The sequence below is a fragment of the Phyllostomus discolor genome, chromosome 3, assembly GCF_004126475.2.
Source record: "Phyllostomus discolor isolate MPI-MPIP mPhyDis1 chromosome 3, mPhyDis1.pri.v3, whole genome shotgun sequence".
NCBI lineage: Eukaryota > Metazoa > Chordata > Mammalia > Chiroptera > Phyllostomidae > Phyllostomus > Phyllostomus discolor.
Window position 1 is genome coordinate 117,804,681 of NC_040905.2, and position 25,589 is coordinate 117,830,269.

Here is a 25,589-nt window from a genome sequence, read left to right on the forward strand (position 1 = left end):
ATAAAAACCCCAAGTCAAAGGTGAATGTTTAAGCAATTTATTGAGCAAGAGCAAAGAGAAAGCAAGAAGTAAGAGCATACATCACCAGATGGGAGAAACACCAACACCTGAACACAGACACTGGGGAGTCCCAGAGGCAGCCATATTCGGGGTTTTTCTGGGAACAGTTCCGGGGTTTTTCTGGGAACAGTTCCAAGCGAAGTGTCCTTCCCTCAGGTTGGATTCCAAAGTCTCACTTTGGGGCCTCTGCTTAAATATGCTTTAAACAAAAGTAGCTACACACCAAGGACCTGTCATGACTCGATTGACTAAATAACCACTCCCTCTGGGAGAATAGCCAGTTCTTCCCCAAGGAAACGATCAGTGTTTACAGGTACTGAGTTGAAAATGGTGCTTAGTCTTCCATGGAGAAGGGCTAGTTCTCCCCAGGAGACAGCACACCTATATTTCATTTTTACAATAAAAGGTAATGGCTCGGCCATAAGCAGGGAGGATTCTTAGTATTTCTTTAACCCGTCATCCCCTACCCCATCTTCTGGCCTCTGCACGGTGAACCCCACAAATCACACCCTGTGGGACACCCACTGGGACACCTGTAAAACCATACTGTTCTGTGTTCTCATGTCTCCCTCCTACTGAACGAAGGCCTTCAGAACCGTGTGGGCATTTACTTAAGGTTTACCGAGGCGCACACTGGAGAATGACCCAAATATGCCTGTGGAGTCTGTGCTGCTTATTGCTGTTGATGGATACTGTAGGGAAGAAGAGTCCCCAAGGTCTAGAACACAGGTGGCAAACACAAGGCCCATGGGCCAAATCCGCCCTCCACCTTGTTTTATCTGCCCAGCACCTTGTTTCTACCCAGGTGCAGCTCTGAGCTCCTTGTCCCTAGTTAATGCTTGCCCCAAACATTTATACAGTCCTAAAATTACATTCGGCCCTTTGAAGGCAACCATGAGGCTGATGTGGCCCCCAGTGCAAATGAGTTGACACCCCTGGTCTAGAATGAAGAAGTCTTTCTCTGGCAAGGATTTGTGTTTGTTCCTGCTGGGTTGCTTGGGTTCCAGTCAGTCCGGAACCCCCATAAACTAACTCCAGAGGTTCTGGGGCTGCAGCCTTTCAGGGGTGAATTCCCTCCACAGGAACTGCCCTGAGCCAGCCAGCCCCCCAGTCCTCTGGAGAGCCTCCTTTCATATGTCCCACCTTGAGCAGACCCCAAGTTTTTCTTCTGCCTTCCAGATCTCAAGAGGTTATTAGAGGTTGCCCATACTCAGCGACATTTCTTTGGGATTTGTCAGATGCACTCAGGCAAATGCCACTCTCTGATTTACTTACCTGTCTAGGATCCTCTTAGGTTTTTTGGCCTGTAACTTCCTCCTTTGTAGTCAGGATTTTTTATGCTTTTAAGATTACAAACCTCCTCTGTCAGACTCGTAGTTTTTGGCAAGAAGAAGGTTGATCTGAATTACTAACCAGAAAAGGAAGTCTGTGCTTTGTGCTTCATCCAGACGTCCTATTTCCTTCTCCCCACCCTCAGCATCCTCCGGAAAGCCCTAGATAAGATTGCGGAAATCAAGTCTCTATTGGAAGAGAGGCGCATCGGTGAGTTAGAGACAAATTTGTTTGGGTTCCTTGGCCAGGGGGCGTGAGGGCTCCTGAGAGTGGCAGTCACATCTTCCTGTGGGGGAGCCCATAACCTCAGCCCAGTGTGACGGGTCGGTCCATGGGTGTTTGACAGAGGCACACCGGGGCAGCCTGGCACTGGGAAAGGAAAGCTCACTGTCATTCCCAGGGCTCAGAGGCAGGGCCTCCTCGTTCTCCCTCTGCACAGCAAGGTGATTTGCCCCAGTCCCTCAGGCTTCTCTCCCTCTTCCACTGCCTAGAGCAGTTCCCACTCACCTTCAGTATAATTTGTGTAATTTTCAGTGTACTTGCAGTATAATTCGTATGCCTGTGTCGTCATTCTCTGTGTGTTTGAGAGTCACACCCGGATGTCTTGAAGCCAGCCTTTCAGACGGAGTGTACACAGGGCACTGGCTCCCACACCCCTTCAGACTGCTTTCCCGCCTCTTTCTTGCCCTTTCAATTAACCCACAGTGGGCACCCTCCTCACCCATCAGAAATGTTGTCACATTTCCAGCTGGGTTTGAAGTTGGGTGTTTTGAGCCATGCCTGAGGAGGTAAGGGGTCTGTCCACATTTGATAGTTCTTTTTTTTGTTTAACTACAACATGTTAAAAGAAAATATATGCAAGTGTACATACAGCTCAATAAAATTTTCACTAACAAATGGATGTAACCAGCACTCAGACCAAGAAATGGAACTTGACCAGCACCTCAGAAGCCCCCTCTTGTCCTTTCTAGTTCCTTCCTCCAAAGGGTATCCACTAAGCTGCCCTCTCACCCACCTGCTAGTGTACCTGACAGTCTCGCCGTGGCCATCTAGTGGAAGGGTCAGGGGTCACATCTGGGCCCTTGGTGCTAACTCGAGAGGTGGAGCCGAGCTCCTCTCACAGCTCAGTGTTAGGTGGGCCGGGGGGCAGGCACCCTATCCCTGGTGCCTCAGGGGCTCACTTCCTTCCCACAGCTGCCAAGATTGCAGGCCTGTACAATGACTCGGAGCCTCCTCGGAAGACCATGCGCAGGGGGGTGCTAATGACCCTGCTGCAGCAGTCAGCCATGACCCTGCCGTTATGGATCGGGAAGCCTGGTGACAAGTGAGGGCAGGCTCGGGGCGGGGAACTGGCCAGGGAGGGGCTGGGACTAACACTCAGTTCCACTCTCAGGCCGCCCCCACTCTGTGGGGCCATTCCAGCCTCTGGGGACTATGTGGCCAAGCCTGGAGACAAGGTGGCTGCCCGGGTAAAGGCCGTGGATGGGGATGAGCAGTGGATCCTGGCCGAGGTGGTCAGCTACAGCCATGCCACCAACAAGTGAGTGGACACACCCAGTCCTGTGGGAACTGGCGTGGGAGCAGCCCACTCCTTGGGTTACTTTCCCTCTACACCCTCCTCCTGGGTCTCCTACTGGACCGTGTACCTTCCTGTATCCACTGTTCCCCCTTTGTTCTCCCGCAGGTATGAGGTAGACGACATTGATGAGGAAGGCAAAGAGTGAGTGTGCTGGCCGGGGAGGGGCGAGGGCAGCCTGGGGGCCAGCCACGCTGCTGGGAGGAGCCCCCTACCTAGCCATGGGCTGACCTAAGCCCCCCTCCAGGAGACACACCCTGAGCCGGCGGCGGATCATCCCGCTGCCTCAGTGGAAGGCCAACCCTGAGACAGACCCCGAAGCCTTATTCCAGAAGGAGCAGCTCGTGCTGGCCCTGTATCCCCAGACCACCTGCTTCTACCGGGCCCTGATCCACACCCCCCCACAACGGGTAAGATGTCCCCATGGGAGAGGTCACCCACGACACCCATACTGCTGTGCTGACCAAATGTGTCCTGGGGTCGTCTTTCCATCTCCTACCCTGCTTGTCCTCATCTTGCAGCCTCTCTGAGCTGGGAGTGCCCTGTGAGCTGCCCTCCCTCTCCCGCTGACAGTCTGCCCTGTAACTCCCCTCCAGCCTTGTCCTAGGCAGTGCCAGCTGACCTTAGCAAGAGCCTTAGCAAGTCCTGAGTGGAGTGGACCTGACGTGTCCTGTAGCCTAACCTTGCTTTTGCACTGAGATGGGAAGTCTGAGCCCCGAGTTGGCAGTGCTGTGCCCAGGGCCTGTCTTCCAGTCCCCGACTCCTGCACCACTGTCCTTTGCTTGAGGCTGCTTTTCCTTGAGTTTGTGATGCTGTTGCTGGCACCCTGGCCACCTACCACAACTAGCCGTCTAAAGGCTCTTCTCCACTCCTTCAGGATCCCTGCCTGCTGCCCCCAAGTTGTCCTCGCTCCCTTTACCATAGAGTCCCTGAAAAGCACCAGTCCCTTCCATGGTGGCCTGTGTAGGTAGCGAGTCCCCTTTTCTGTGCTCTTCATCCCGTCCCTGGCCCTTTGATGCTGAGAGGAGTTCTGTAGTGAGGTTCGGGAGTTCTGCAGGGACTGGATTCAAATATCTAGACTTCTTGGGGGGAGATGAGGGCAGGAAGGGCTAGGAGCCCGTGCACCAGAGGTTCCTGTCAGCCTAGGCTTGGGGGTGGGAAGCCTTGCCCGGGGGTTTCTGACCAACCCCTCCTGTCTGCTTCCTGCCACAGCCCCAGGATGACTATTCGGTCCTGTTCGAAGACACTTCCTATGCAGATGGTTATTCCCCTCCCCTCAATGTGGCCCAGAGGTATGTGGTGGCTTGTAAGGAGCCCAAAAAGAAGTGAAGCAGGCTGGCAGGCTCAGTCTCCTGCCACCCCCCTCAAGGAGGAATGCAACAAAAGATTGTGATCAAATAAATATTCTTCCCCTCTGCCTGTGTCTCCTGGTTTTTACTTTTCCAGACTGTTCTTACCCTTCCCGACTTAGGGCAAGTTGGGGAACTGGAGGCTGCAGGGGCTTCATTTAGTTCAGGTTTGCTTGGCTTCCAACAGAGGCACTTCATGCAACACAAACTGTATTTTATTCTCGAGGCCATTGCCAGGCTGGTTTCACACCATTCACTGTGGAGTGGTTCCAGTGAACACCACTCACTACTCTGAGCGGAAGTTGAGGTTGCAGCCTGCCATCTTCTCAGCGTAGTCGGCATCAAAGCGCTCATTCTGAGCCACAGTGAACATGGTTTTCCAGTCCCCCATGATCCCTGGGGAGGTGGGGAGGGAAGGCGGGAGGCTCAAGGACCTGGCTACAGGGGAAGGCCCCAAGGGGTTCAGGGCCAGTTCTGGCCACTGTTCCCACCCTCCGCTCCCCAGACGGGGAGTGCCTGGCAGGCACTCACCTTTCCTCATGAAGGCAGAAATGTTGTGGTCCATTAATTCAGTGGGTATGGTGCTGTAGTTAGCCATGGGGTTCTTCTTCATTTCCTTGAACGATGTGTGTTTCACAATGTGATCCACAGTCTCCTCTGACAGGGAGCGTCCCACAAACTCCAGAATCTTCTGAATCTCCCTTTTGGGGTTCTGGAGGAGCAGAGGGGGTCTTCAGTGGAGAGCTGGTTGTTTTTTGAACAAAAGAGACGCCCCTCTCTCACTTCCAACCCTGCTCCTTGACACTCTGGTACTCTGCCCCCGGGGCAGAGTTAACCGCCTTCCGTCCTATGATCTGTCAGTAAGCTGTGTCTGGTTCATTGGGGAAAACAGGAGGAGGAGCCTTCTGTCATAGCCGTGGCCCCGAGGAGGAGCAGCAGCCGTAAGTGGGTGGTTGATGACTGCACGTGGCACTGATTCAGACACTAGGAGTTAAGAGCTGTACAGAGTGCTACTGCCCAGGTGGCACAGAAGCTCTGGGCAGGGAAGGTGACTTGGAAGATCGAGTAGGACCAGTGTGGGGGCTGCCATAGGGGAGGGGGGTTTAGACGACCTTGGCAGATTCCCATGAAGCTCCTCCCACCGCACGTGCAACATGGAGGGCAGTGGTAGCAGGTGCTTACCTCCAGCATGTCCTCATAGAATAGGTAGAGGACAGGGTGGGTGCGGCTCAGCTCCCACCACTCCTGCACGTGCTGGTACCAAGACCCATAGGACACTGGGGAAAAGGGCAGGGTGGGGGGCACAGACAGAGGTTGGTATTAGTTTTAGCTGGCTGCCCCTCAGCTTTTACCCCACTCCTTCCTCCAGAGTTAGGCCCACCTTCCCCAGCCATGAACTTCTCCAGGAAACTGTCCCAGGTGCCAGGGTCAGGGTGCACCTTGGCCATGCGGTAGAAGTGGTAATAGGAGACGACCACGTCCTTTGCGTTTCGGGCAACATAGATCACCTGGAGAAGCAGAAGACACACCCCCACATCACATAATCACACAGCGCACCACAGGCACTAGACGTGCTTTTAAGTATAGCATTCCGCCCTTCACAGCATCCATGAAGGGAGGTTCTCTTGGTTTGGCCAGGAAGAAAACAGTTTTGGGGGCTGACGCTTGAGTTCCCATGGTATCAGTGTGACTGAGCTGGGGTGTGAACCCTGCTCTGATGCCAAAGTCCTGGCTTTGGTCCCAGGAACTATTATATCAACCCAATCCCCTCAATGCCACTGTACCCAGATTTGGAACAAGGTGTGCAGAGTTCCTGCCAGCCCCCTTGTCCACAGGCCTGTGGGCACCCAGACCCTGCAAAGCATCTCACTTTCACTGGGCATCTGACCCCACCAGAGTATGAGGTTCAGGACATCTTCCCCTTTAAGACCATGCCAGGCTTGAGGAAGTAAGACCTTATCAGAAGATAAGGCCAAAGCTGGGATGGTCCCAGCAAGCCTTTTTCTCTGGCTTCCTCTGCCACTCACCTTAACCTTCTGATCCAGCAGGGACTGAGGGACCAGAGCCAGGGGCAAGTGGGTCTTGAGGAGCCGTGGGTTTGGTGTATCTCTCAGAACCTCCATACCTAAGCCATGGGTAGGGAAAGGTCCAGCAAACTGGAGCCTGGGTCCTACCTCCCTCCACCTTACTTGCCTCCAGTACCCCACCACACACCTGTGGGTAACCCTGGAGCCTTGAACTCAAGGAAGGGCACCCGCATGATGACGGGGGCCCTGCGACACTTCTCCAAGTCACCACCCTGGTATATCATGTCCAGGATCTCGCTCACCCAGGTGGTGCCTGGAGAGGAAAATGGGAGGTCAGCAGGGGCTGAGGGTGTGCCCCTGCTGGTCCAAAGGGGCCAGCAGAGGGGTGGGTGGTCCTCCATCACTTACCAGATTTGGGGTAAGTGCTGATGAGTAGGTCATCAGGCCTGGCTCGGAAGCTCTGCAGTGGTCCCATTGCCTCTGCGAAGTACTTGACGAGAGGGACCCCCTTCACATACTCCAGAGGTGCGCGGGAGGTGTCCTGGACCAGCTCCATGCTGGCAAGTCAGGGGCCAGAGTGGGACTCACCTCCCTTAACAACATAACAGTGCCATCTGTTGAACTGAGTGAGTGCTGGGGCTGGATTCCCAGCCAGATCTAACGCCGCCGACCACAACTCTGACTACACCTTGGATTTACCTGCAGAGCTTTTACAAATCCCACTGCCTGGGCTACACCCCAAATGCATTAAATTGCTTGGTGGTAGGGCTCAAATGCCTGTTTTTGGAAGCTCTCAAGGGGGTTCCAGTGTTCACTTGAGAAAATTCCTACTCTAGGGTCTGCCGAGTGTTCTTTCTTTCACCACTTCCTGCTGGGACTCTGGGCCTGATCCCCACGGGCTCTTCCCAGTCCTTCCCTCTTTGAGCTCCCTAGACCCCTCACATAGAGAAACCTCCCCAAAGCCAGCTGGGCCTGTGCCTCCACCTGCTCAGCCACATTCCACCTTGACTGAGAAATAAACAGCCAATTGAGCAACTGAGCTTGTGTGGGGGTCGAAGTCTAGCCTGTGAATGAACAAAACTGATGACTCAGCGGGAGAGGGTGTTGGAGGCCAAGCTGGAGCTGGTGGTAGACTGAGCTGAGATACCCGTGGGGAAAGGGTTGTGAGAGCCAGGAACAGAGAGACCAAACCACAGGAGCTCAGTGCTGGGTACGGGAGGACTGGCCCTCTCCACCCCCATCCTAGCACTTACCTGACCTCTCTAGACCTTGGCCTTGTGACTGTCACCTGCTGTGCAAAGTAGTAAGTGCAGAACTGCTCAGAACTGAGTTTTATATCCAAAGTGGGAGGGATCTGGAGCCTCTCCCAGACTTAGCTATCCTCCAAGAAGAAAAGGGTGGAGCTTGGGGTGATAGGGCTCCTTTGCTACAGTCCTTAGCACCCCAGCAGGAGCCAGTGCGAGACTGGCCTGAAAACCCAACATGTGGGATTAGTGTGCAGAAAATAAAAGACTGAATGTAGACAATAGAGCTTAATAGGTTTTGTTTTGTTGTGTTGTGGGGGGAGGGTGGCACAGAAGGGTGAGGTGGTGAACTATAATCCTGGCTCCTGACCAGACAGCTGTCTTGTTTTTTGTTTTGTCAGCTTTTTCTAATAAGCCTGGTCTAGAGGGGACAGAAGAGTGAGTGGAGGGGAAAGGTGGCTACACACCAGTCTGAAGACACCAAATGTTCAGGTCCTGGGCAACCTACAGCCCCCAGGCTGCCCAGACATTCCATAGTGATGTGGGCAGGGACAGGGTTGGGGGCCGGGCATTGCTCAGCAGGCTCTTCTTGAGGCAGCAGAAGACGGGAAAGACCAAGAACGCTGCAGTCTCCTAACCCTAAGCTGGAAGTGAGCCCAGTTCCACAGTTCCTGTGTGGCCTCACTCAGATGGTGGAAGAACAGCCCCCCAGAAAATGTTTTTCTTTCCCTGGATTTGAAGGAGCCACGTCCTTTATCCTTGTTTGGATTAAGGTCCAAAGTCAAGCTGGGCACTGGAGTTGGGTTGGCTCTGAGTCAAGGCTGTGAGTGACCTAAGCCCTCAAGAACTGTAACCTCAGAAGAAGGCTGGGGAATGCTGAGGCAGAGAGGCCTCCAGCAGAGAAGAGGCTGTTCCATGCTGCGGGATGGCCCCTCCTCATCCTCTGTTCTCCACAGGCCTCTGCCCGCTAGCTCCACACACACATCTCGGCACACACCAGAAGGTGCCCTAACTCAGATTTTGGTATTTTTTAATTTTTTTAAAGATTTTATTCATTTACCTTTAGAGAGGGAAGGGAGGGAGAAAGAGAGAGAAAGAGAAACATCAATGTGCAGTTGCTGGGGGCCGTGGCCTGCAACCCAGGCATGTGCCCTGACTGGGAATCGAACTTGCGACACTTTGGTTCACAGCCCACACTCAATCCACTGAGCTACGCCAGCCAGGGCTAAAATTTTTTAATAAAGATTTTTGTTTGTTTATTTTTAGAGAGAGGAGAAAGAAGGAGAGAGGAAGAGGAACATCAGTGTGTAGTTGCCTCTCGCACACCCCCTACTGGGGACATTGCCAGCAATTGTCACCCCACTCAGCCACACCAGCCAGGGCTTAACTCAGACTTTTAATTGTACTCAAGTAAAAACTGCCCAGACCAAAAGGAAGAGTCACAGAAAAGGAACAGGTGGAGGGGCAGGGATGCTGAGGATCAGATCTCCAGCATGTCTGTCCAGTGCTCCTGTGGAGACAAGAAGGGTGGTCAAAGGCAGCTTAGGGGATAGGGCGAGGTAGGGTCCCAAACCACCTCTTACCTCTTCTAATTCCAAGTCCTCCTCTTCCTCCTCGGTGCCCATCCGGCAAAGCCAGACCAGGTCTCCCCACAGCAGTGAATTCTTACAGCTACCAAGGGGTACAGTTGGCAGGAGATATGGAGTCAGGGTCACAAGCTGCCTCCAGGCTAGGCCCTGGGTGCCAAGACGAGGACTCAGATACCATGGGCTTAGATTTGGACAACTGGGCACTGTCTTCTCAGAGGTACACCAGGCTGGGGTAGGGATGCTGGACTCACCCAGGGCACTGGCCCTCTAGGGGCAGAAGCTGCCCTGGCTCCTCTTGCAGGAACTCCTGTGCCAGGCAGATCATGTGGGCTCTTAGGGAACAGCCAGGGTGGGGGCAACACAGGGGGCCCTCTTCATCCTGTCAGAGGTGGCAGGCAGGTAAAGAAAATGGGGAGTAGTGGTGTATCAATAACAAAGAATCTCCATGGACCACTTTTCCAGGGGCTTTGCATAAAACAACCCTGTGAGGCACGTACTACCCCTATTTGTGTATGATAGGTGAGGAAACAGGCAAGGAGAGGTTAAATACCTGTAGGGACTAAGCTGGCCATTTTTTCCCTGAGTTTTGGCAATGATTCTAAAACAGCAGGGCCCCTGCAGCTAGACATAGATTAGAGTTCTTTACAGGCTAAGTGATAACAAGCAGGTCGCTAAAGCTCCGAATGGTAAATACAGTCATGCACCGCATAACAACATTTCTATCAACAAGGAACCACATATATGACAGAGGTATGTTGTAGAGCCTATGTGTAATAGACTGTACCATCCAGATATGCATAAGTACACTCCATGATGTTCGCACCCAGAATTGCCCAAGGACGCATTTCTCAGAATGTATTCCCCTAGTTAAGCAGCATGTGACTATACTCAGTTTACTTACATTTACTATGAGTGGAAGTCAGACCTACATCTCAGTTAACATACTAAATACTTATTTGCCACCTGCTCTGTACCAGACTGTGTTCTACAGTAGTGAATAAGAACTGTCCTTGTGGAGTTTAGTATGGGGGTGGGGGGAGGGGAGAAACCCATAATAAAATAAATAAAATACAGTTGACCCTTGAAGAACACAGGGGTCCACTTACACACGACCTTTTTTCCAATAAATACACAGTGGACCCTTCATATCCCACTGGGGTTCTGCATCTGCAGATTCAACCCACCACAGATTAAAAATGGTATTTTTGATCCAGAGCTGGGAACCCACAAATGCAGAGGGCCAACTGTATGCACTGTTCTATACCATTTCATGTAAGGGACTAGAGAACCCGAGGGGGTGGAGGGGTACTGGAACCAATCCTCTATGGATACCAAGGGAGGGCTGTTTGGGCAGAATAAAAAGTTACACGTGGCTTCTCAACTGCTCCTGGTCAGTGCCCCTAACCTCCATGTTGTTCGAGAGTAAACTGTACATGATACATGGGACAAGAAGTGGTAAGCCTTAAAAAAAAAAAAAAGGGAAAAAGGAATTGCATCTTCCTCTTGCTAAGAAATGCAATTTTAGATAGAGAACCAAGGAAGACCTCATGGAGAAGAGGTGGCATTTTATCAAGACTGAAAGTCTACAGAAGAACATTCCAGTGAAAAGGAACGGGCAAAGGCCCCAAGTTGGAGGGCACTAATGTCGAGGAATGACCACAAGTACTATCTTCCCCCTTTTTCAGATGGAAGCAGAGTTGCCAAAGGGTGTCAGTGGGCTGAGTGATCCCTCAATAAACAGTTTAATCTTAAATCGTCTAAGTGTAGACCTGCCCCAACCTGGAGACCAGGTGGGGGCTCTCACCTGGAGCACACGCGCACAAAGGGTGCAAGGGGCCTCAGCGTCCTGGGCTGGCTGGGGCTCTGTGTCAGCAAAGAGATTGGTCCGGCGATTGGAGGCCAAAACTCGGGGTGACAGAGGCCCGAAGGCTAGTGGCACGTGTGGCGGTGGTGGTGGGCAGAGCTCCTGGCGGAAGTCAGCCCGCAGCCAGCGCAGGGTGAGCGGGAGGCGCGCCCACGGTGGCGCGCGGAGCATGTGCGCCAGCACACGCAGGTGGAAAGCGAAGGCTCCCTCACTGCGCAGGCGTGGAGCCACGTGTGCCAGGCGGCGGGAGGCTTGCGGGTGCTGCCAGGCCCACTCAAACTGTGGACAGAAGCGAGGGCCTCAGGACCATGCAGGGACGACCCCAAGCCCCAGCCCATCTTCCCGCCAGCCCTGTCTCCTGCCTTACCCGAAGGGCGGCCACGGAGGAAGGGAAGCCGTGCACGATAAGCACCATCTCCCTGGGGAAGAGAATGATGGCACGGCCTGTGAGCCCCCTGCCCCATGCTGGGTCCTGCCTATTCCCCTCTTCACGGTTCTCTCGTCAGTCCTATTGATAGGGGGCTTAAGACTTGGAAAATTTTAGCTTAAGGTAAATAGCCATACATCTAGCAAGTAATGCGTATGTTAAGCTTTTTGTTTCAGAAACTACAGATAAGGCCCATCTGGCCCCTGAGAAAAAGCGGCTGACCTCCTGGGGTGCTGGCTAGAGATTACCCCCTGGAGACATCCGTGTGGGTAAGAAGCAGGCGACTACCCCCCCCCCCCCCCCCACTTGGAGATAGCTAATTGCCCAGGATAGAAGTGCTGCAGCTGTGAACTTCAAGGACTCTCACTGACTCCTGTTTGTCTTCCCCAACCCCCTTAAAAGGGATCTGGCCAGGAAAGAAAGGGAAAGATGGTTTGTTAGGGCATGAACCCGCCATCTTCTCAGATCACCGGCCATCTGAATAAAGTGCCTATAAAAGATTCAATCGCTGTCACTGCTTATTGGATTTGGTAGTGACAGGCAACCTGAATGCCAATATCTTTTCCAGTTACTCTACCAGAGGGAGGAATCCTCACAAACCTCCACGAGCCTCGCCCATGAGGCCCTGCCCCCTTCTTAGAGGTCCGACCCTCGCACCTACCAACTTCGGGATCCGCCTCCAGTCACCAGGACTTAACTGTCCCTCCTCAGTTTTCTCCCTCCTAGGGTCTCTATCTTCCCTCCCAGCGAGTTCACCAACCCCCTATCGCGAAACCAAGCCTAAATCACTAGTCCCCTTCCTACCCAGCCCCGCCTGAGTCCCATAGCCTCGTCTCACAGGGCTCGGCCTTTCACAGGCTCCTCCCCCGAGGCAGGCCCACCTATGTCTCTAGCCACCCCAGGCCCGTCTCTCTACCCCACTCACTGCCACTGGCCTCTACCCTGCGGGCCCCACCTCCTCCTTGACTCCCTCCTCCTAAGTGACCCGCCCCTTCTTACCAAGGCCCACGCCCGCTGGTCCGCCAAGCCCCGCCTTTCCTGCGGCCCCCGTTGTGCTGCTGGACCCGACGGGCAGGGTTGACAGTGAACCCCACATAGACGCGACCTCGGTGCCTAGGGTTCAGGCAATAGAGCAGGTAGACGCCGAAGAAGCGCCCGGGCCTCATCGCGCCTCCCGCGGGGCCCATCAAGACTTGTGGGTTGATTGCTGTGGCTTGGGTTGCCACGGTCTCAATGTGTTTATCTAGGAAAATGCGCTTCGGGACGACTCCGAGGTATCCTAGAGGCTGCAGCAAGGTGGGTTTGTGCACCCTTTCCTGGCTGGAGTTAGGGTGTCCAAAACCGCCCACGGTACCCAAGCCGTCTGTGCCGGCAGAGGACACCAATTCGCTTCGGCTGGGGAGGAGTCGGTCCGTGTGCCGACTCTGATTGGCTGACTGACAGTAAGCGCGGAAACGTAGGATGGTTGGAAAGCTAGGCCTGCGTGAAAGCGGAAGACCTGAGTTTACGGACTCCTTAGTAAGGGCGGAAGTAGAGGCCTTAGCGGAAGTGACTCTAGTAAGGGTGGAAGTAGGGCGACCTGCGTCAGTGCTGGGGTTCTGACCTCGCTGGGCCGCCGCCCCCTTTGGGCTGCCGCCCCCTTTGGGCTTCCACCATGGAACTCAGCGCCGAGTACCTCCGGGAGAAGCTGCAGCGGGACCTGGAGGCAGATCACGTGGTGAGTTGAGCAGCCTGGATTCACCCAGCGAGTGGAAAAGGGCTTCTAGGTGGGTGGCCTATCACCATCCACACCATTCTGCCCCATAGGAAGTGGAGGACACGACTCCCAACCGTTGCGCGTCCAGCTTCCGAGTTCTGGTGGTGTCCGCCAAGTTCGAGGGCAAGCCGCTGCTTCAAAGACACCGGTGAGGCCGAGGGAAACGCCCCACTTAGCGCGGTCCCAGCTCGGGGAACAAAACCCGGGTCACTCCCCAATACCCAATTCCCTCACCCCAGCCAATGCGGCCCAGCACCGAGAACTTACGACCCCAAGGATCCCGCCTTCTCATCCCCGAATCGAGTATTGAGACTCAGGTCCTCTACCTCTCTTGTTCCCAGGTCCTGAGGACTACAACCTAGGGACACCTCCAGTCTCCCGGGTCAACGTAGCTTCGGGGACTGTGACTTCAGGCGCCTGCCATTTCCTAACCCCATCTCTCCCCCAGGCTGGTGAACGCGTGCCTAGCAGAAGAGCTTCCGCATATCCATGCCTTTGAACAGAAAACCCTGACCCCAGAACAGTGGGCCTGTGAGCAGCAGAAATAAGGGACCAGGACCTGCACAGCCATTAAATTATGAATCAGGGCCAGTTTCTGTGTTGGTGTGTTGTGTATGGGAGGGACCCTGAGACGGAGTGGGGCCTGGCTTCTCCCTGCCCTGCCACTCTCCATTGTTTTCCCTTGGGCAAGCCCCTCTCCACACATAGGCCTATGTGTCCCCACTTATAAAGTGAAAGTTCAATTCTTAAAACCTCTTCTAGGGCAGGCCTCACAGGTCTTCTCTGTAATTCTTGGTAGACCCCTAGGCGTACCACCACTACCCAACAACCCCGCCCATTTATGGAGCATTGCTGGGTGTCACCGCCCTCTGCCAGCCTTCAGGGTGCGCAGATGGGAAAGTGCTCAGGGTTTCAGGGTGCTGGCCAATTTAACAAACCTGTCCCTCTCACCAACATCACCCCAATGTCAGAAGCATAATAGAGGATTCTGCACTTCCCCTGCAGGTTCCCTCAGGGACATGGTACCCCAGCAGCGGCTCTCCGACAGCAGGAATGCTGATGTCTTGGGGCCCACTGGAGAAGGTCCAGTGACCTTTTCAGCCCTGGGCTTGACATGGCCACAGATGCCCGTGGGAAGACCATGAGGTTTTCAAGAATGGCGGTGTGGGCAGAGGATGGGAATAGGGGTAAAACAGGAAAATAAGGCCAACCTGCAGCTTAAACACAAGTGCCAGGATTGGTAAGGCCTTGTGCAGATGAAATCCCTGCCACCCATTTTGGGCCAGGGCTCTTGGGGAGTACAAATTACCTGTTCCCCTGTGTTTTCAAGGCCAGTTTTTTGGCCCCTAAGTTATCTCCATCCCCACCTCCCTCTCTTGTTTCTGTCATAAGGAGAATGGGTTGGTAAAGCTAGAAGTCATGGTGATGACAGGTTAACCCTTCTGAGTTCCAGGGATCCTTCCCTGAACTTTTTTCCCACTGTTCTGGGCCAAGAGGAGAGCTAGCAACTGAGTCTACTCAGACAGCCCGTCCCCATCCCACAGGAGAGGTTCGGAGCGGGAACCTCACCTCTTTAGCAGGCCCAGGCTCCAGATTTTCTGATTCTCTCTTCACACCCCTGACTGGATCCACTCACTGCATTCTCAGAGTTGTGGTGGTCCTTTCCCCATTTTATAGATGGGCAACAGAAGCCTGGAAAGAAGTGACTTGCCCAGGGTGACGTGGCTTGCGTAAAGGATGAGACCAAAATGAGCGGGCAGAGACCATCTTAGAGCTGCCTCAGCTCTCTACCCAGTGGTTTTCTCTGGCATGCTGAAGCAGGAGAAGGGGCCGGCGGACAGGGCATTAAGTCCTTGCTGTCCCTATGTGAACCAAACCCCGCTGTGGCCAGGACACCCAGTCCTGATAGCCCTGTGTCCCAGCTCGGGCTTACCCACTAAGTTGGGTATCAGAAGCCCACTTCCAAATCCCCGCTTGATAAGGCCTGGCAGGTCTATTCAGGTCCCTCTCTCACAGAGGCCAGGCTCAGGCAGAACCCACAGTGAGGGCTCAAGAGGCAGCAACACTGCCCAGGGAAGGCTCTGAACTAGAAGGGGACACTTAAGTCATGACATGGGACCTGCCCTTCAGCAAGCCCCTCAACTATTCAATGCCTCAGTTTCCTAACCTGTAAACTAGGGATAGGCTGTTGCTTTCTTCTAAGCTTTCACCTTAAAAATGACCCCTGAGGCATACAGTTTGAAAGATGTCATGTAAGTGCTAGATTCTCATTTCCCCACAAGCAACGGTGTCAGTACAGCTGCATGTACCCTGATGTGGTTGGCTAGAAAAGGCAGATTTGGGGTAAACATGGGAGTTCCTCAGGCCTCACACTAGGGCCTTGAAGAGTCAGACCTGCCCACTGGAAAACAGCAGGCCCCCAAACCACACCAGATAGGGGCGGCTGCCAGCCACCAACGCCGGTTCCTGTAAGCAGGGTGTTCAGAGGCATCACTCAGTCCCTGCCATGGGTCGATTACATCGAAGCTACTGAGGGGGAAACTCAAGGGCATGTCAGTTCAGCAGACTCAGCATTCATGTGGCCAGTCATCAGAGTCTGAGAGGTACCAGAAAATAAAGCCATTTTATTATTGTATCTGCCATTGTGGCCTGAGGAGCAGAAGTATGAATGGAAGGGGAGGCAGGTGATGCCACGGGCCCCAGCTGAAGGCCCGAGTCTTCTACTTGGCTTGGACTGTCTCCTCCAGCCTATCCAGGCGCTTCTGTAGCTCCTGCACGGTGGCCTGGAGCTTCTTCATCTCCTCCTCCAGCCGGGATACGACATCCTGGAGAACCCAGGGCTGCATTAGGACCAGCTCCATCCAGGGCTCCCCTTAACCCTGGAGTCCACTAAGTCTTCTCCCAAGAACCCTAGGGCCTGGGCCCTTCTGTCACTCAGCCAGCTGTAGCCCAGAGAGCTGTAGGCCTATAAGCCTGAAGCCTCAGGATTACCCACTCCCAGCCCTCTGTAATCTTGGGCTGCCTCAAAGGCCAGCCTCTCTCCACTGGGTCAATGACCACATCAATAGCAGCCCCTGTTCTACTCTGTCTTCCCACCCTAATTTCCAGCCTCCCATCCACCTCTCACCGAGCTAGGAGTGCCACTGGTCTCTGGTGCTGTCCTCCTACGCCCAGTGTCGAGGCCCCGGTTGACCCTCAGCTCTCGGCTCTTTGGGGGCACGTAGCCATCCTTGAGGGAAATGAGGAGGGGCCCGGCATCCCGACCCCCCAGCCACTCCTCAGCCGTGAGGGCAGCGTCAGGCCCTGCGGTGGACGGGTACAGGTCCTCCTGGAACAGGTCCGACTGTGGGCAAGGCCAAGGCTGGTTAAGAGCATGCTTAGGCCACGCCACCACCCTGCAGCTCTGCAGGGTCAGTGCCCAGCCCACAGCCCAAGGAGGGACATGGAAGCATCACCTTTCTAGGCACTGTCATGGCAATGGGCTCACACCTCCGCTCGTGCAGCTTGTAGAATCTGTGGAAACAGAAAAGTGAGCAGTGTCCACAGCATAGTTGGGCTGGGACTGGAAGTTAGCATGAGGTTGGCACTGCCCTAAGAGCGTGCTCAGGTCAGGGATCAGTCACCTGGCGATCTCACACTTGTTCACCTCCAGGCCACGTTTGGGCATGTAGCCCATGCCACGCTGGGACTCCTTGGAACTGAACATGGAGAGATAGTGCAGGAACGGGGCCTCGGAAGTGATCTCAAAGTACCGGATGGAGCTGTCACCCTGTAAGCAGTGGGTGCAAGGGAAGATCAACACTGACAGATGCCTGCAGCTGTGGTCCTTTCCAAGCCCCTCTGCCCACCTTGCTTCCCTGACCCCCTGCCCAACTGGGCCACCTTGCCACAGAGGTAGACAATGTTGGTGTCAGGGTCAAAGAAGGGCAGCAGGACACCACTGCTTGTATCCAGCTCCTGCAGCGACAGTGGCTCCTCCAGGTGTTTCTGCAGAGACAGGTGGGAGGTAACAGTGAGCTGGGTGCATCAGGCCCCAGGGTGGTGCTCTTCACTGGGCAGGGAGCAACCCCCTACAGACCGACCAGTGGTCGGTAAACGGGCCCATGGGCATACAGCCATTCAGGTGGCAGGGCAGGGACTGAGCCTCCAGTCCTGATTCTCCACACTCACCATGTCCCACAGTGCCACCTGACGCTCACTCATGCGGCTAAAGCCTGTGGTCAGGATCTTTCCATCAGACACAAACACAGCACGCACAGGCCGGGTCCCCTCATGAGGACGGTCCTTCTCCTGGAAGGAAAGGAGGTGGTCAGTCAGGCACCCATACGCACGCCCCGAGGGCCAAACCCCCGTAAGGGGCAGGAGACGGTAGCAACTAGGGGCATGGTTGGTAGTGGGTAGGAGGGATGAAGGTCTTTGGGTCAAGGGTTATGGTTCACGGCAACTCACGGCCACAACAGTGCCTTTGCGGGGCTCAATGATGCGCACGCGCTTGTCGCGGCAGGAGGTGCAGATGAGGCCGCCGTCTCGGCTCCAGTCCACGCTGTAGATTGTGTCCGGGTGCACATCTGTGCCCAGTGTCAGCACGGCCGCCCCAGTGCCCACGTCCCACACCAGGATCACGTTGTCACAACCTGGGCAATGCCCTCAGTGTCAGAAGCCATGAGCCTGCCCCCTCGCTGCCAGGCAATCAGCCCACCCCTCTTCTCCCCCCAGGCACCTGCACTGAGCAGCACGTTCTGGGCTGTGGGGTGCCAGGCCACGATGCCCACACGCTTGGTGTGGCCCTCCAGGGTGACAACAGGCTCCCGCAGGGGCAGCATCAGGCCCCCGTCAGGGATCTCCCATACCTGCAGAGAAGGGGCAAGTGAGTCTTGGGTGTTCCAAATGTCAGATCCTGTCTTGGAGCCCCCTCCTTGCCCCTGTGTCCCCACCACCACTCACCATGACTGTACAATCCTCAGAGCCACTGGCAATGACATTATCATTGTGTGGGCACCAGGCGATGTCCAGCACGGGGGCCGTGTGGCCGCAGACTGTGGGCACATTCTTGTCCACACGTCCAGTCTGGAAGGCACAGCAGGGCCTCTGAGGGAGGTGCTTTTGCTTTCCAAACACAATCCCCACAAGGCGCCTCCCCACGCGCCTTCAGAGAGGCACAGAGAGGGAGGCTACGGGATCCCTGGGAGGCCGAGCAGGGCCTAGGGTGGGAGGTTTGGGTGTCTGTCTGCCCCAGGTCAGAGCTTTCAGAGTGACTCGCACAGGCCGGCCACGAGGAGCACAGGCCGGGGGTGTGGGGCTGGGCACCAGGGCCACGCCAGGTCCTGGTCCTGCCTCACTGTCAGATCTTGGCCAAGTTCCTGCCATCTCTGTCTCTGTTTCTCATTTTTGCCCTGAGGGCCCCCAGCCCCACCCAGCTTCCAAGAGTGAGGCTTCCATGGCACACAGGCCAAGGGCCAGGGCAGGTGGTAGGGAAGGGGGGTCAATAGTATTGGGAGAAGCGTTCCCCACAGAAGTGTGTGTGAATGGTGGGGATGTGGGCATGGGTCCTTTCAAAAGGAGAGGTGCCAGGAAATCTGTCATAATTGGCCCCCAGACCGGAGCAGAGGTTTGGAAATGGCCACTTCCGGGGACAGCTACTGCAGAAGGGCTTCCTGTGTGAAGAGCAGGCCCAGCGCTCACCCTGACAACCACTTCCTCTTCTCTGCGCTTCCATCGGCCCTTTTAAGGTAACAACTTCGGGCCCATCTTCCCTTCCTGTCTCACCCCCCAAGAGCACAGTAGTGTGCTGGGAGCAGGGGTCAGCAGAGGGCAGGGGAGGGGGAACAGGATCAGGAGGGCAGGGCTGGGCAGAGGAGAAGGCCCCCTTCCATCACCCCTGCCTGTGGGCTGGGTGCCTGAACTTGCTGGGTTCCCAAGGGCTCCGACAGGCCCAGACCCGGAGTACCCCCCATTCTGAGAACACTGCTGGGCCTGCGCAGAGCCCAGCCCGTCCTCTGTGCTCCTGAGAGGGGAAGGCCCCAGGCTGAGACTTGACAGACGCTGGGTCTCAGGACTCACTGTGTGATCCTTCTCCTGTCAGCTCCCCTCTGAGATTCAGTTTCTATATAAGGTTCAGTTTTATAGATGACAACACCCTGGCCCAGGAAGGCTTGGTGACAGTCACCTAATCAGGCCCCCTGGGGGCCATTAGAAGGCCAGAGACCACCTTAGGTGGCAGGCTGCTGCCCCCAGGGCTCGAGGCTCACCTTGCTCAGGGGCAGCACCAGGAAGGCCCCTCCCCCGCTGGCCTCACAGATCAGGGCCACAAACTTGGGGTTGACAGCGCAGAAGCCACTGTCCCAGGTGGTCTGTGAGACGCGTACATCCTCATAGCACTGGTCGGCCTTGGCCGGCTGTCCAAACACGTGCCGGAACTTGCTGGAGCGCACCACCTGCCGGCTCATGCTGGGGTGGGGGTGGAGAGGCACACGGGTTGAGAGCTTTTGTCCCTTCGGGTCAGCTCTGACCTCATCTCCCCCAGGACACCCCTCAGTCTGGCATTTAAGGTCTCAGCTAACTTCCCCAGCAGCAGCGTCCAGGGCTCCCGGCCACTCACTCTCCTCTGCAGCTGACGCCCTGCTCCCCTCACACTCCTCTCGCCTTCTGCCCCTCTCCCCCCCAGCTCACCTGCGAGGCCCACCTTCTCCACACCCCTCAGCCCTTGCTTCTGTGCTATAGCAGAGCCTGGTGTGGGGCAGCACCTAGCTCGATCTGCCGTCAACCGGCTGGCTGACAGGCACAGAGCCTTTCTCTGTGGTGGCTCATGCTGTGAAGGGGCTTCTCTTAGCCTCGGTGTCCAGACCTCACCCCCCACACACACCAACAGGGCAATTTCCTAAAGTCGGGCAGGGCTGGCCGCCTCGCCTCGGGCACAGTGCCGGACACACGGGGAAATAGCACATGGGCCTGCCCAGGAGGCACGTCATTAGGTGTCAGGATGGCTTCCTCAGTGGGTCTCTGGGCCCCACGAACGAGCAGATGGCCTAGTCCAGGTTTCTCCTCCTCCACACTCCTCTGCCCTCACCTCCACTTAAGCAGGTGCCCTAAGTGCCATCGCCACCCCCACTGGAACTCTGCACAGGGAGACGCTGGGCTGACTTCTCTGAGGTCCAGCTAGGGTGGTTTTCGCCCACTGGCTTGGCAGACAGCTAATGAAGCAGAGGGGCCTCCTCTGGCTCCCCAGGTACCAGGATCAGGGTGCCTGCTGGACAGACACCCTCCCCAGGGCCTCTATTCTGCCTCCTCAGCTTCACCAGTTTGCCTCACCTTAGGTTCTGGTCCTTAACACTGGGGGCTCCAACCCCCCTCGCCTACCCTGTGAGTCTCCAGGAGGCTCACAGTGAGGAGCCTGCTCGGGTGTGTGCGGACAGGCAGTCTGGGGGCAGGGGATCCGTCCCAGGTGAGAAGCCTGGGTTTGGGAAGCAGAGAGCCCCAAACTGGAGGTTGGAGGACAGGAAGCTGTCACCCCACCCTGCCTCCTCCCCCACTGCAGGTACCAGGCCCGGAAACCACGAAAAGGGGAACTTGGTCTTTTCTTGTTTTGCTCTCAACCCCTCCCTGTCTCCAAGCTTAGGGCAGCTGCTCAGCTCACCGCACCCTGCCCCCACCCCTGCCCCCACCCCTACCCCCACCCCCAAAGATTCCCGTTCTGGGGAGAGTCAGGGCCCCTCACCACCCCCCACACACATCTTGGCTGCCATGGCCCCTCGCCCCCGCCTCTTCTCGGAGCTCTCAGACACACTGATGGACCCACCCACGCTCACCCACACCTCAGGAGAGTCCCCTCCACGCAGGGGCTCACGGGCTCTGTCCTCATCTCAGCACTGGCCCCTCTGACAGCCTGTCCACCCCCACAGCTGGCTCCTACCAAGCTCACGCCCGCCCCACAGGTGGCCCAGGACAGCGATGCCCAGTCCGTTTTCCCGGGACCCGAGGCTTACCTGCTGCGGGGGGGCCCCCTAAATGGAGGAGGAAGAGGAGGTGGAGGAAGGCGCTGAAGGAGCCAGAGACTGCCCGCTGAGGATGCTCTTGTCAAGACAATGAATGAGAAGCCCAGCCACCCGCCTCCTTAGGCGTGGCAGCGCCCCTTTGGGCGGAGCTCTTAAAGGACAGAGCCCTTCCCTCCGCAGAGGCGCCGCCTCACCCCACCAGCCCGCAGCCTGTTTCCCCTCCCTACGTCCAGAAGCTCGGTGCCCTACGCTGCCGATTCCGAACCAAAACAGATGCCGCTGGCCAGTCTCTGACAATCTAGTCTTCACTTTGTAATGTCAAAACGCAAAAATACTGTTCCTTCTTTCCCTCTTCGGTCTACTCCCAGCCTACTCGCCATCCTTTCCCTGGCATCGGGTCCAGCCGGCCTTTGAAGAGGCCCCCACGCCCACTCCCAGCTAAGGCTGTGTTGCCTTCTCCACCCCCACCCCGCCCCAGAGGCAAGGAACAGAGTGGAGGACCGGACCAGGAGGAGGGAGAGCCCTGCAACAGCCTGCACCCAGGAGATCCCTAGTCTTGTCCAGGCTCCTGCATGTACAAATGGGTGGCCTTGGGGGAGACACTTAGCCTCCCAGTTCTCATGTCTTCATCTAGGAGCACCGCGGGCCAGCTGCCCGCGGGAACAAATGAATGAATCTGGCATATGGAGCATCTCTCTGTGCAGGGCTACAGAAGTGAGGGACTCAGGCTCCTGCCGACAGGGAGCTCTCAGCCTACTGGAAGGAGAGGAGCAAGGGAGCCAGGCAGGGGCGGAAGCCCAGACTCCAGACTCAGGCGGAAGGAGGAGCTTGTGCCCGTCCTTGGGTTCAGGGGCCGCAGCCAGTGGGCAAGGAAGGTGCTCTGGAATCTAAGTGCTCTATGAGTTTGACTCCCGCTGTCCCACCTGCTGAGTGACCTTGGACAGTTTTCTTAACCTCTCTGTGCCTCAGTCTCTCCCTCTGTGACAGGGTAACACCTTATAAGATTATGGGGAAAGGAAAGCCTCGAGCACCTCATCTGGAGTGGCACAAGTGCTTAATGAATGTTAGCTCTTATCATTCTTGCTGTTTACAGATATTTGCCCTGGACAGGGAGGGATGAGAAAGAGCCAGCAGGCCCGACCACAGAAAGTCATCTGGGCTGAGGGGCAGCCTGAGCAAAGACCCCAAAATGTAATTTTGTAAGGGTCTGGTTCAAATCCTATCTCCACCACTGATGGGCTGAGTGGTCTTGCGCAAGAGTTCTTACCTCTCTGAACCTCAGTCTCTTCATCTGTAAATGGGGGAAAATACAATTTGCCCTGCCCATCCAACAAAGCTCTGACTTTTAAATGAGACAATGTGTGTGTGAGTATTCCACAGATTGTTCTGTTGTAAAAACCAGGGTGTTGTCTTGTACCCGGGGGGCCTGTCACTAAGCGGGACTGGATAGGGACGGACAGGGACCGTGATGCACAGTCTCCAGCTGCAGTGAAAAAATATCAGCTGCTGCTCACTGAGCGCCTGCTCTGTGTCGGACACTGCTCGAAACACTAAAAATAGGGTGCACTCGCTGAACCCTCGTAACACCCTAGGGGCAGGTACCACCTCCACTGTACAGAGAAGAAGCTCAGGCACACACTGCCTTCAGCCCTGGAGCACCGCATTTCCAAGAAGAGAAGCATGTCAGTGAGGCACCTGAAAACCATGCCCCCAAAGGCAAGAACCTGACAGGCCTGGATAGGAAGGGTTGGGGGAGCACAGATGGTGCTCTCACCTTCCAGTTGGTCTGCAGCCTGGGTCGGGGGCAGACAGGTACGGGGCAGCCGCAGGGGACAGATGCAAGGCCAGCTGTGGAAATGATGTGGAAGCCATGTCCAATGTGCACAAGAGTGAAAGTTAGTTCAGTGGTGGGTGGTGAAGGCCCTGCATGAGGCTCTCCCTGTGTTTAGGGAGAGGTTGATGCCTCCTGATGAAGAGTATAGGAGGGTGTTCCTGCAGTGTGCTGCTCACCCAGCTTCTTGCCATCCCCTCTTTACTGGTGGCTACATCTGGATTTTCCTTTGGGGAGCCGACCTTTCCTCACCAGCAGGAGGTTCAGGGTAGGCACATGGCCCATGCTTCTCCAGTCAAGGCAACCTTTATTGATTGCTTCAGGGATGAGCACTTGATTCAAATCTATATAAGAGAAGCAGACTGATTGGAGCTGCTAGGACAAAGAAGCCCCTCTTTCCATTGGGGGTTAATAAGCTGATAGGCTATAAGTCCAGCACTAAGTAGTGACCACCTTGTCACCACGTCAGAAAAGCTAGTCAAAATGAGCTCACACAGAGGATTGCAGAGGCGAGCTATGGGTACAGACATAGTCATGACATCATTTGAGAATCTGGATCAAGCTGTGCCTGAACTCCTTGACTTTCCTGTTACCTGATATGTAAATTCTTCTTCCCACATAAGACAGTAAATTTGAGTTGGATTTCTGGTGCCTGCAACAGAAAGTTCTGACTGGTACCCACCTAGGAGAGAAACAGGACCAGGGGCCCCCCAAGGTGCCAGAGTTAAAATCCAAAATCCTTAGCAAGGCTTGCAAGATCTTCTCTGGTCTGTCCTGCTGTAAAGAGGCTGAGAGTGATGGAGTCAGACAGACCTGGAGAATTGTAGCTCTATGGTCTCCTGCCACCCCAGCCTAGTGTTGCTTCTTCATCTTACAAGGCAACAGAATTGCCCCATTTTTAGAGCAGGACCCCGTCATCTGCTTCAGCGGTCACCAACGCATGATCAGCACTGATTCATTTCTTCTTCCACATTATTTTGTTGGAATCTATTAAATGCCAAACATCACAGCATTTCAGCTTAGGTACTTCAGTATTTACCCCTAGTAGACAAAGACTTTTAAAATAACTCTTAGAATTTTTAATAAAATTGTGTTAACTTTATAGAGTAATTTGGGGAAGATATTCAGACTTCCATCCATAAATGTGTTGTATTTCTCTCAATATTTATATGTTCCTTTATGTTCTTTAACATAATTTTTTAATTTTCTCTGTTAAGGTTTTGTATAACATTAGAGTATTTTTCCTTCTGGTTATATTATAGTTTTGTAGCTGTTTTGAATGGATTCTTTTTATCCTATTTGTAATCTTATTTTATTTTCTTTTAAAATTAACTTTGTTTATACAATAGAATACATCTTTATTTCCATACAATAAAACACTCATTTTTAGTGCATGGTCCAGTTAGTTTTGCAAATGTATATACCCATGTAATTACCAGCCTAATCACAATGTGAAGTATTTCTGTCACTCCTAAAAGTTCCCACATGCCCTTCTACAGTCAGTCCCCACCAGGCACCAGGCAGTGCCTGATAGGCTTTCTGTCAGTATAGATTAGCTTTTCCTGTTCTAGAATGTTCCATACAAATAAAATAATACATAATGGGTCTGGCTTTTATCACTAGCATAATGTTTTAAGATTCATCCATGTTATATTGCATGTCAGATAAGGATTTTTATTTTACCTAAGCACAATACCATTATGTAACAGATAAATACACCTAACAATTTTAGCAATGATTTCTTAACATCATCTAATACCCAAGTTATGTGCAAGTTATATGCATGATTGCCTAAAAAAAGAACCCAGTGGTCAATCTTGACATCACCAAAAGTAGGACAACCAGACATTATGTGCCTCCAATAAAGTGATGCAATAAGTATGCAACAACACTTCTGCAGTGTTATCACCAATACCCCCATCATAGTCACCTTAAAGCATAAAAAGTCTAGAGGCATGATCTTGAATCTGATCAAGTCTCTAGATCTTACCACTAGTTTATAGTAAATATGGAGATAGAAGAAAGGTTAAATAGTACCACAAGGAAGCAATTACCTGTATCTAAATGTGGAAAATTTTATAAGACAAATGACCTAGCTTCAACAAATAAATGACATTAAAAGAAAGGGAGGGAAACATATTAAAAGACTCTTAAGTAATATGTCAACCAACTGTAATATGTGAATTTTTTTGGATCCTGCTTCAAGCAAATCAACTGTAAAAGAAGGATTTAAAAATTCAGTACTTCCACAGCTGAGTCCTGACTGCTCCAAGTAGCATTAGCTTCTGGGTGCTGCCTGAGGTATATTGTCCCTTTTCGCAGATGACAAAATTGAGGTTCAGAGGAGGAAAATGACCTACCAAGGTCATGCAAAGTGGGATTCAAATACAGCCTGCCTAACTCGGAAACCCATGAGCCCATTGAAACTGTCCAGATGGCCTCTCGAAGCAGAGGTGTGCACAAGGGTGGAGAGCAGGGGAGTCAGGGGAGCGAACCATGGCTGAAGCATGGTAGACACTCCATAGAGGTTAGCAGAATGAATG

The 25,589-nt window shown here is 54.2% G+C and overlaps 5 protein-coding genes across 12 annotated transcripts in view; 2 read left to right on the plus strand and 3 right to left on the minus strand.

Annotated features, from left to right (window-relative positions):
* SGF29 (SAGA complex associated factor 29) overlaps window positions 1-4,385 on the plus strand; it is a 29,159-nt gene extending 24,774 nt beyond the window's left edge. For both annotated transcript variants that reach the window (XM_036021224.1, XM_028512811.2), the window contains 6 exons: window positions 1,538-1,602; window positions 2,587-2,716; window positions 2,786-2,932; window positions 3,077-3,112; window positions 3,216-3,378; window positions 4,181-4,385. In XM_036021224.1, coding sequence (XP_035877117.1) covers window positions 1,538-1,602; window positions 2,587-2,716; window positions 2,786-2,932; window positions 3,077-3,112; window positions 3,216-3,378; window positions 4,181-4,297 — 658 coding nt within the window. In that variant the 3' untranslated portion in view covers window positions 4,298-4,385. The remainder of the gene's footprint in view (window positions 1-1,537; window positions 1,603-2,586; window positions 2,717-2,785; window positions 2,933-3,076; window positions 3,113-3,215; window positions 3,379-4,180) is intronic.
* Window positions 4,386-4,514: 129 nt separating this feature from the next.
* LOC114500476 (sulfotransferase 1A1) lies at window positions 4,515-7,710 on the minus strand. 2 transcript variants are annotated; one of them, XM_028517182.2, is made up of 8 exons: window positions 7,598-7,710; window positions 6,753-6,901; window positions 6,532-6,657; window positions 6,345-6,442; window positions 5,699-5,825; window positions 5,500-5,594; window positions 4,849-5,029; window positions 4,515-4,713 (listed from the first exon to the last, which is right to left on the minus strand). In XM_028517182.2, exons 2-8 carry the CDS (start codon window positions 6,898-6,900, stop codon window positions 4,604-4,606), a joined length of 885 nt encoding a protein of 294 aa, XP_028372983.1. In that variant the 5' UTR covers window position 6,901; window positions 7,598-7,710; the 3' UTR covers window positions 4,515-4,603. The 2 variants fall into 2 exon arrangements, with proteins under 2 accessions (XP_028372983.1, XP_035877116.1); XM_036021223.1 differs by having other exon boundaries at window positions 6,753-6,936; window positions 7,598-7,652.
* A 1,261-nt stretch (window positions 7,711-8,971) lies between these two features.
* SLX1A (SLX1 homolog A, structure-specific endonuclease subunit) lies at window positions 8,972-12,829 on the minus strand. Of its 4 annotated transcripts, XM_028517796.2 has the most exons (6): window positions 12,468-12,829; window positions 11,409-11,460; window positions 10,982-11,320; window positions 9,429-9,556; window positions 9,172-9,259; window positions 8,972-9,098 (listed from the first exon to the last, which is right to left on the minus strand). In XM_028517796.2, exons 1-6 carry the CDS (start codon window positions 12,653-12,655, stop codon window positions 9,069-9,071), a joined length of 825 nt encoding a protein of 274 aa, XP_028373597.1. In that variant the 5' UTR covers window positions 12,656-12,829; the 3' UTR covers window positions 8,972-9,068. The 4 variants fall into 4 exon arrangements, with proteins under 4 accessions (XP_028373597.1, XP_028373607.1, XP_028373591.1 ...); XM_028517806.2 differs by lacking the exon at window positions 10,982-11,320 and having other exon boundaries at window positions 12,468-12,687; XM_028517790.2 differs by having other exon boundaries at window positions 8,972-9,259; window positions 12,468-12,687.
* A 174-nt stretch (window positions 12,830-13,003) lies between these two features.
* BOLA2B (bolA family member 2B) lies at window positions 13,004-13,815 on the plus strand. 3 transcript variants are annotated; one of them, XM_028518234.1, is made up of 3 exons: window positions 13,004-13,185; window positions 13,275-13,372; window positions 13,673-13,815. In XM_028518234.1, exons 1-3 carry the CDS (start codon window positions 13,123-13,125, stop codon window positions 13,770-13,772), a joined length of 261 nt encoding a protein of 86 aa, XP_028374035.1. In that variant the 5' UTR covers window positions 13,004-13,122; the 3' UTR covers window positions 13,773-13,815. The 3 variants fall into 3 exon arrangements, 2 of the variants coding, with proteins under 2 accessions (XP_028374035.1, XP_028374045.1); XR_004902113.1 differs by having other exon boundaries at window positions 13,010-13,185; window positions 13,566-13,812; XM_028518244.2 differs by having other exon boundaries at window positions 13,109-13,185; window positions 13,313-13,372; window positions 13,673-13,723.
* A 2,013-nt stretch (window positions 13,816-15,828) lies between these two features.
* CORO1A (coronin 1A) lies at window positions 15,829-21,357 on the minus strand. The gene is made up of 11 exons (XM_028525257.2): window positions 21,207-21,357; window positions 19,473-19,671; window positions 18,169-18,291; window positions 17,945-18,074; window positions 17,674-17,858; window positions 17,395-17,514; window positions 17,107-17,211; window positions 16,848-16,993; window positions 16,680-16,737; window positions 16,352-16,567; window positions 15,829-16,049 (listed from the first exon to the last, which is right to left on the minus strand). Exons 2-11 carry the CDS (start codon window positions 19,668-19,670, stop codon window positions 15,945-15,947), a joined length of 1,386 nt encoding a protein of 461 aa, XP_028381058.1. The 5' UTR covers window position 19,671; window positions 21,207-21,357; the 3' UTR covers window positions 15,829-15,944.
* Window positions 21,358-25,589: the final 4,232 nt, after the last annotated feature.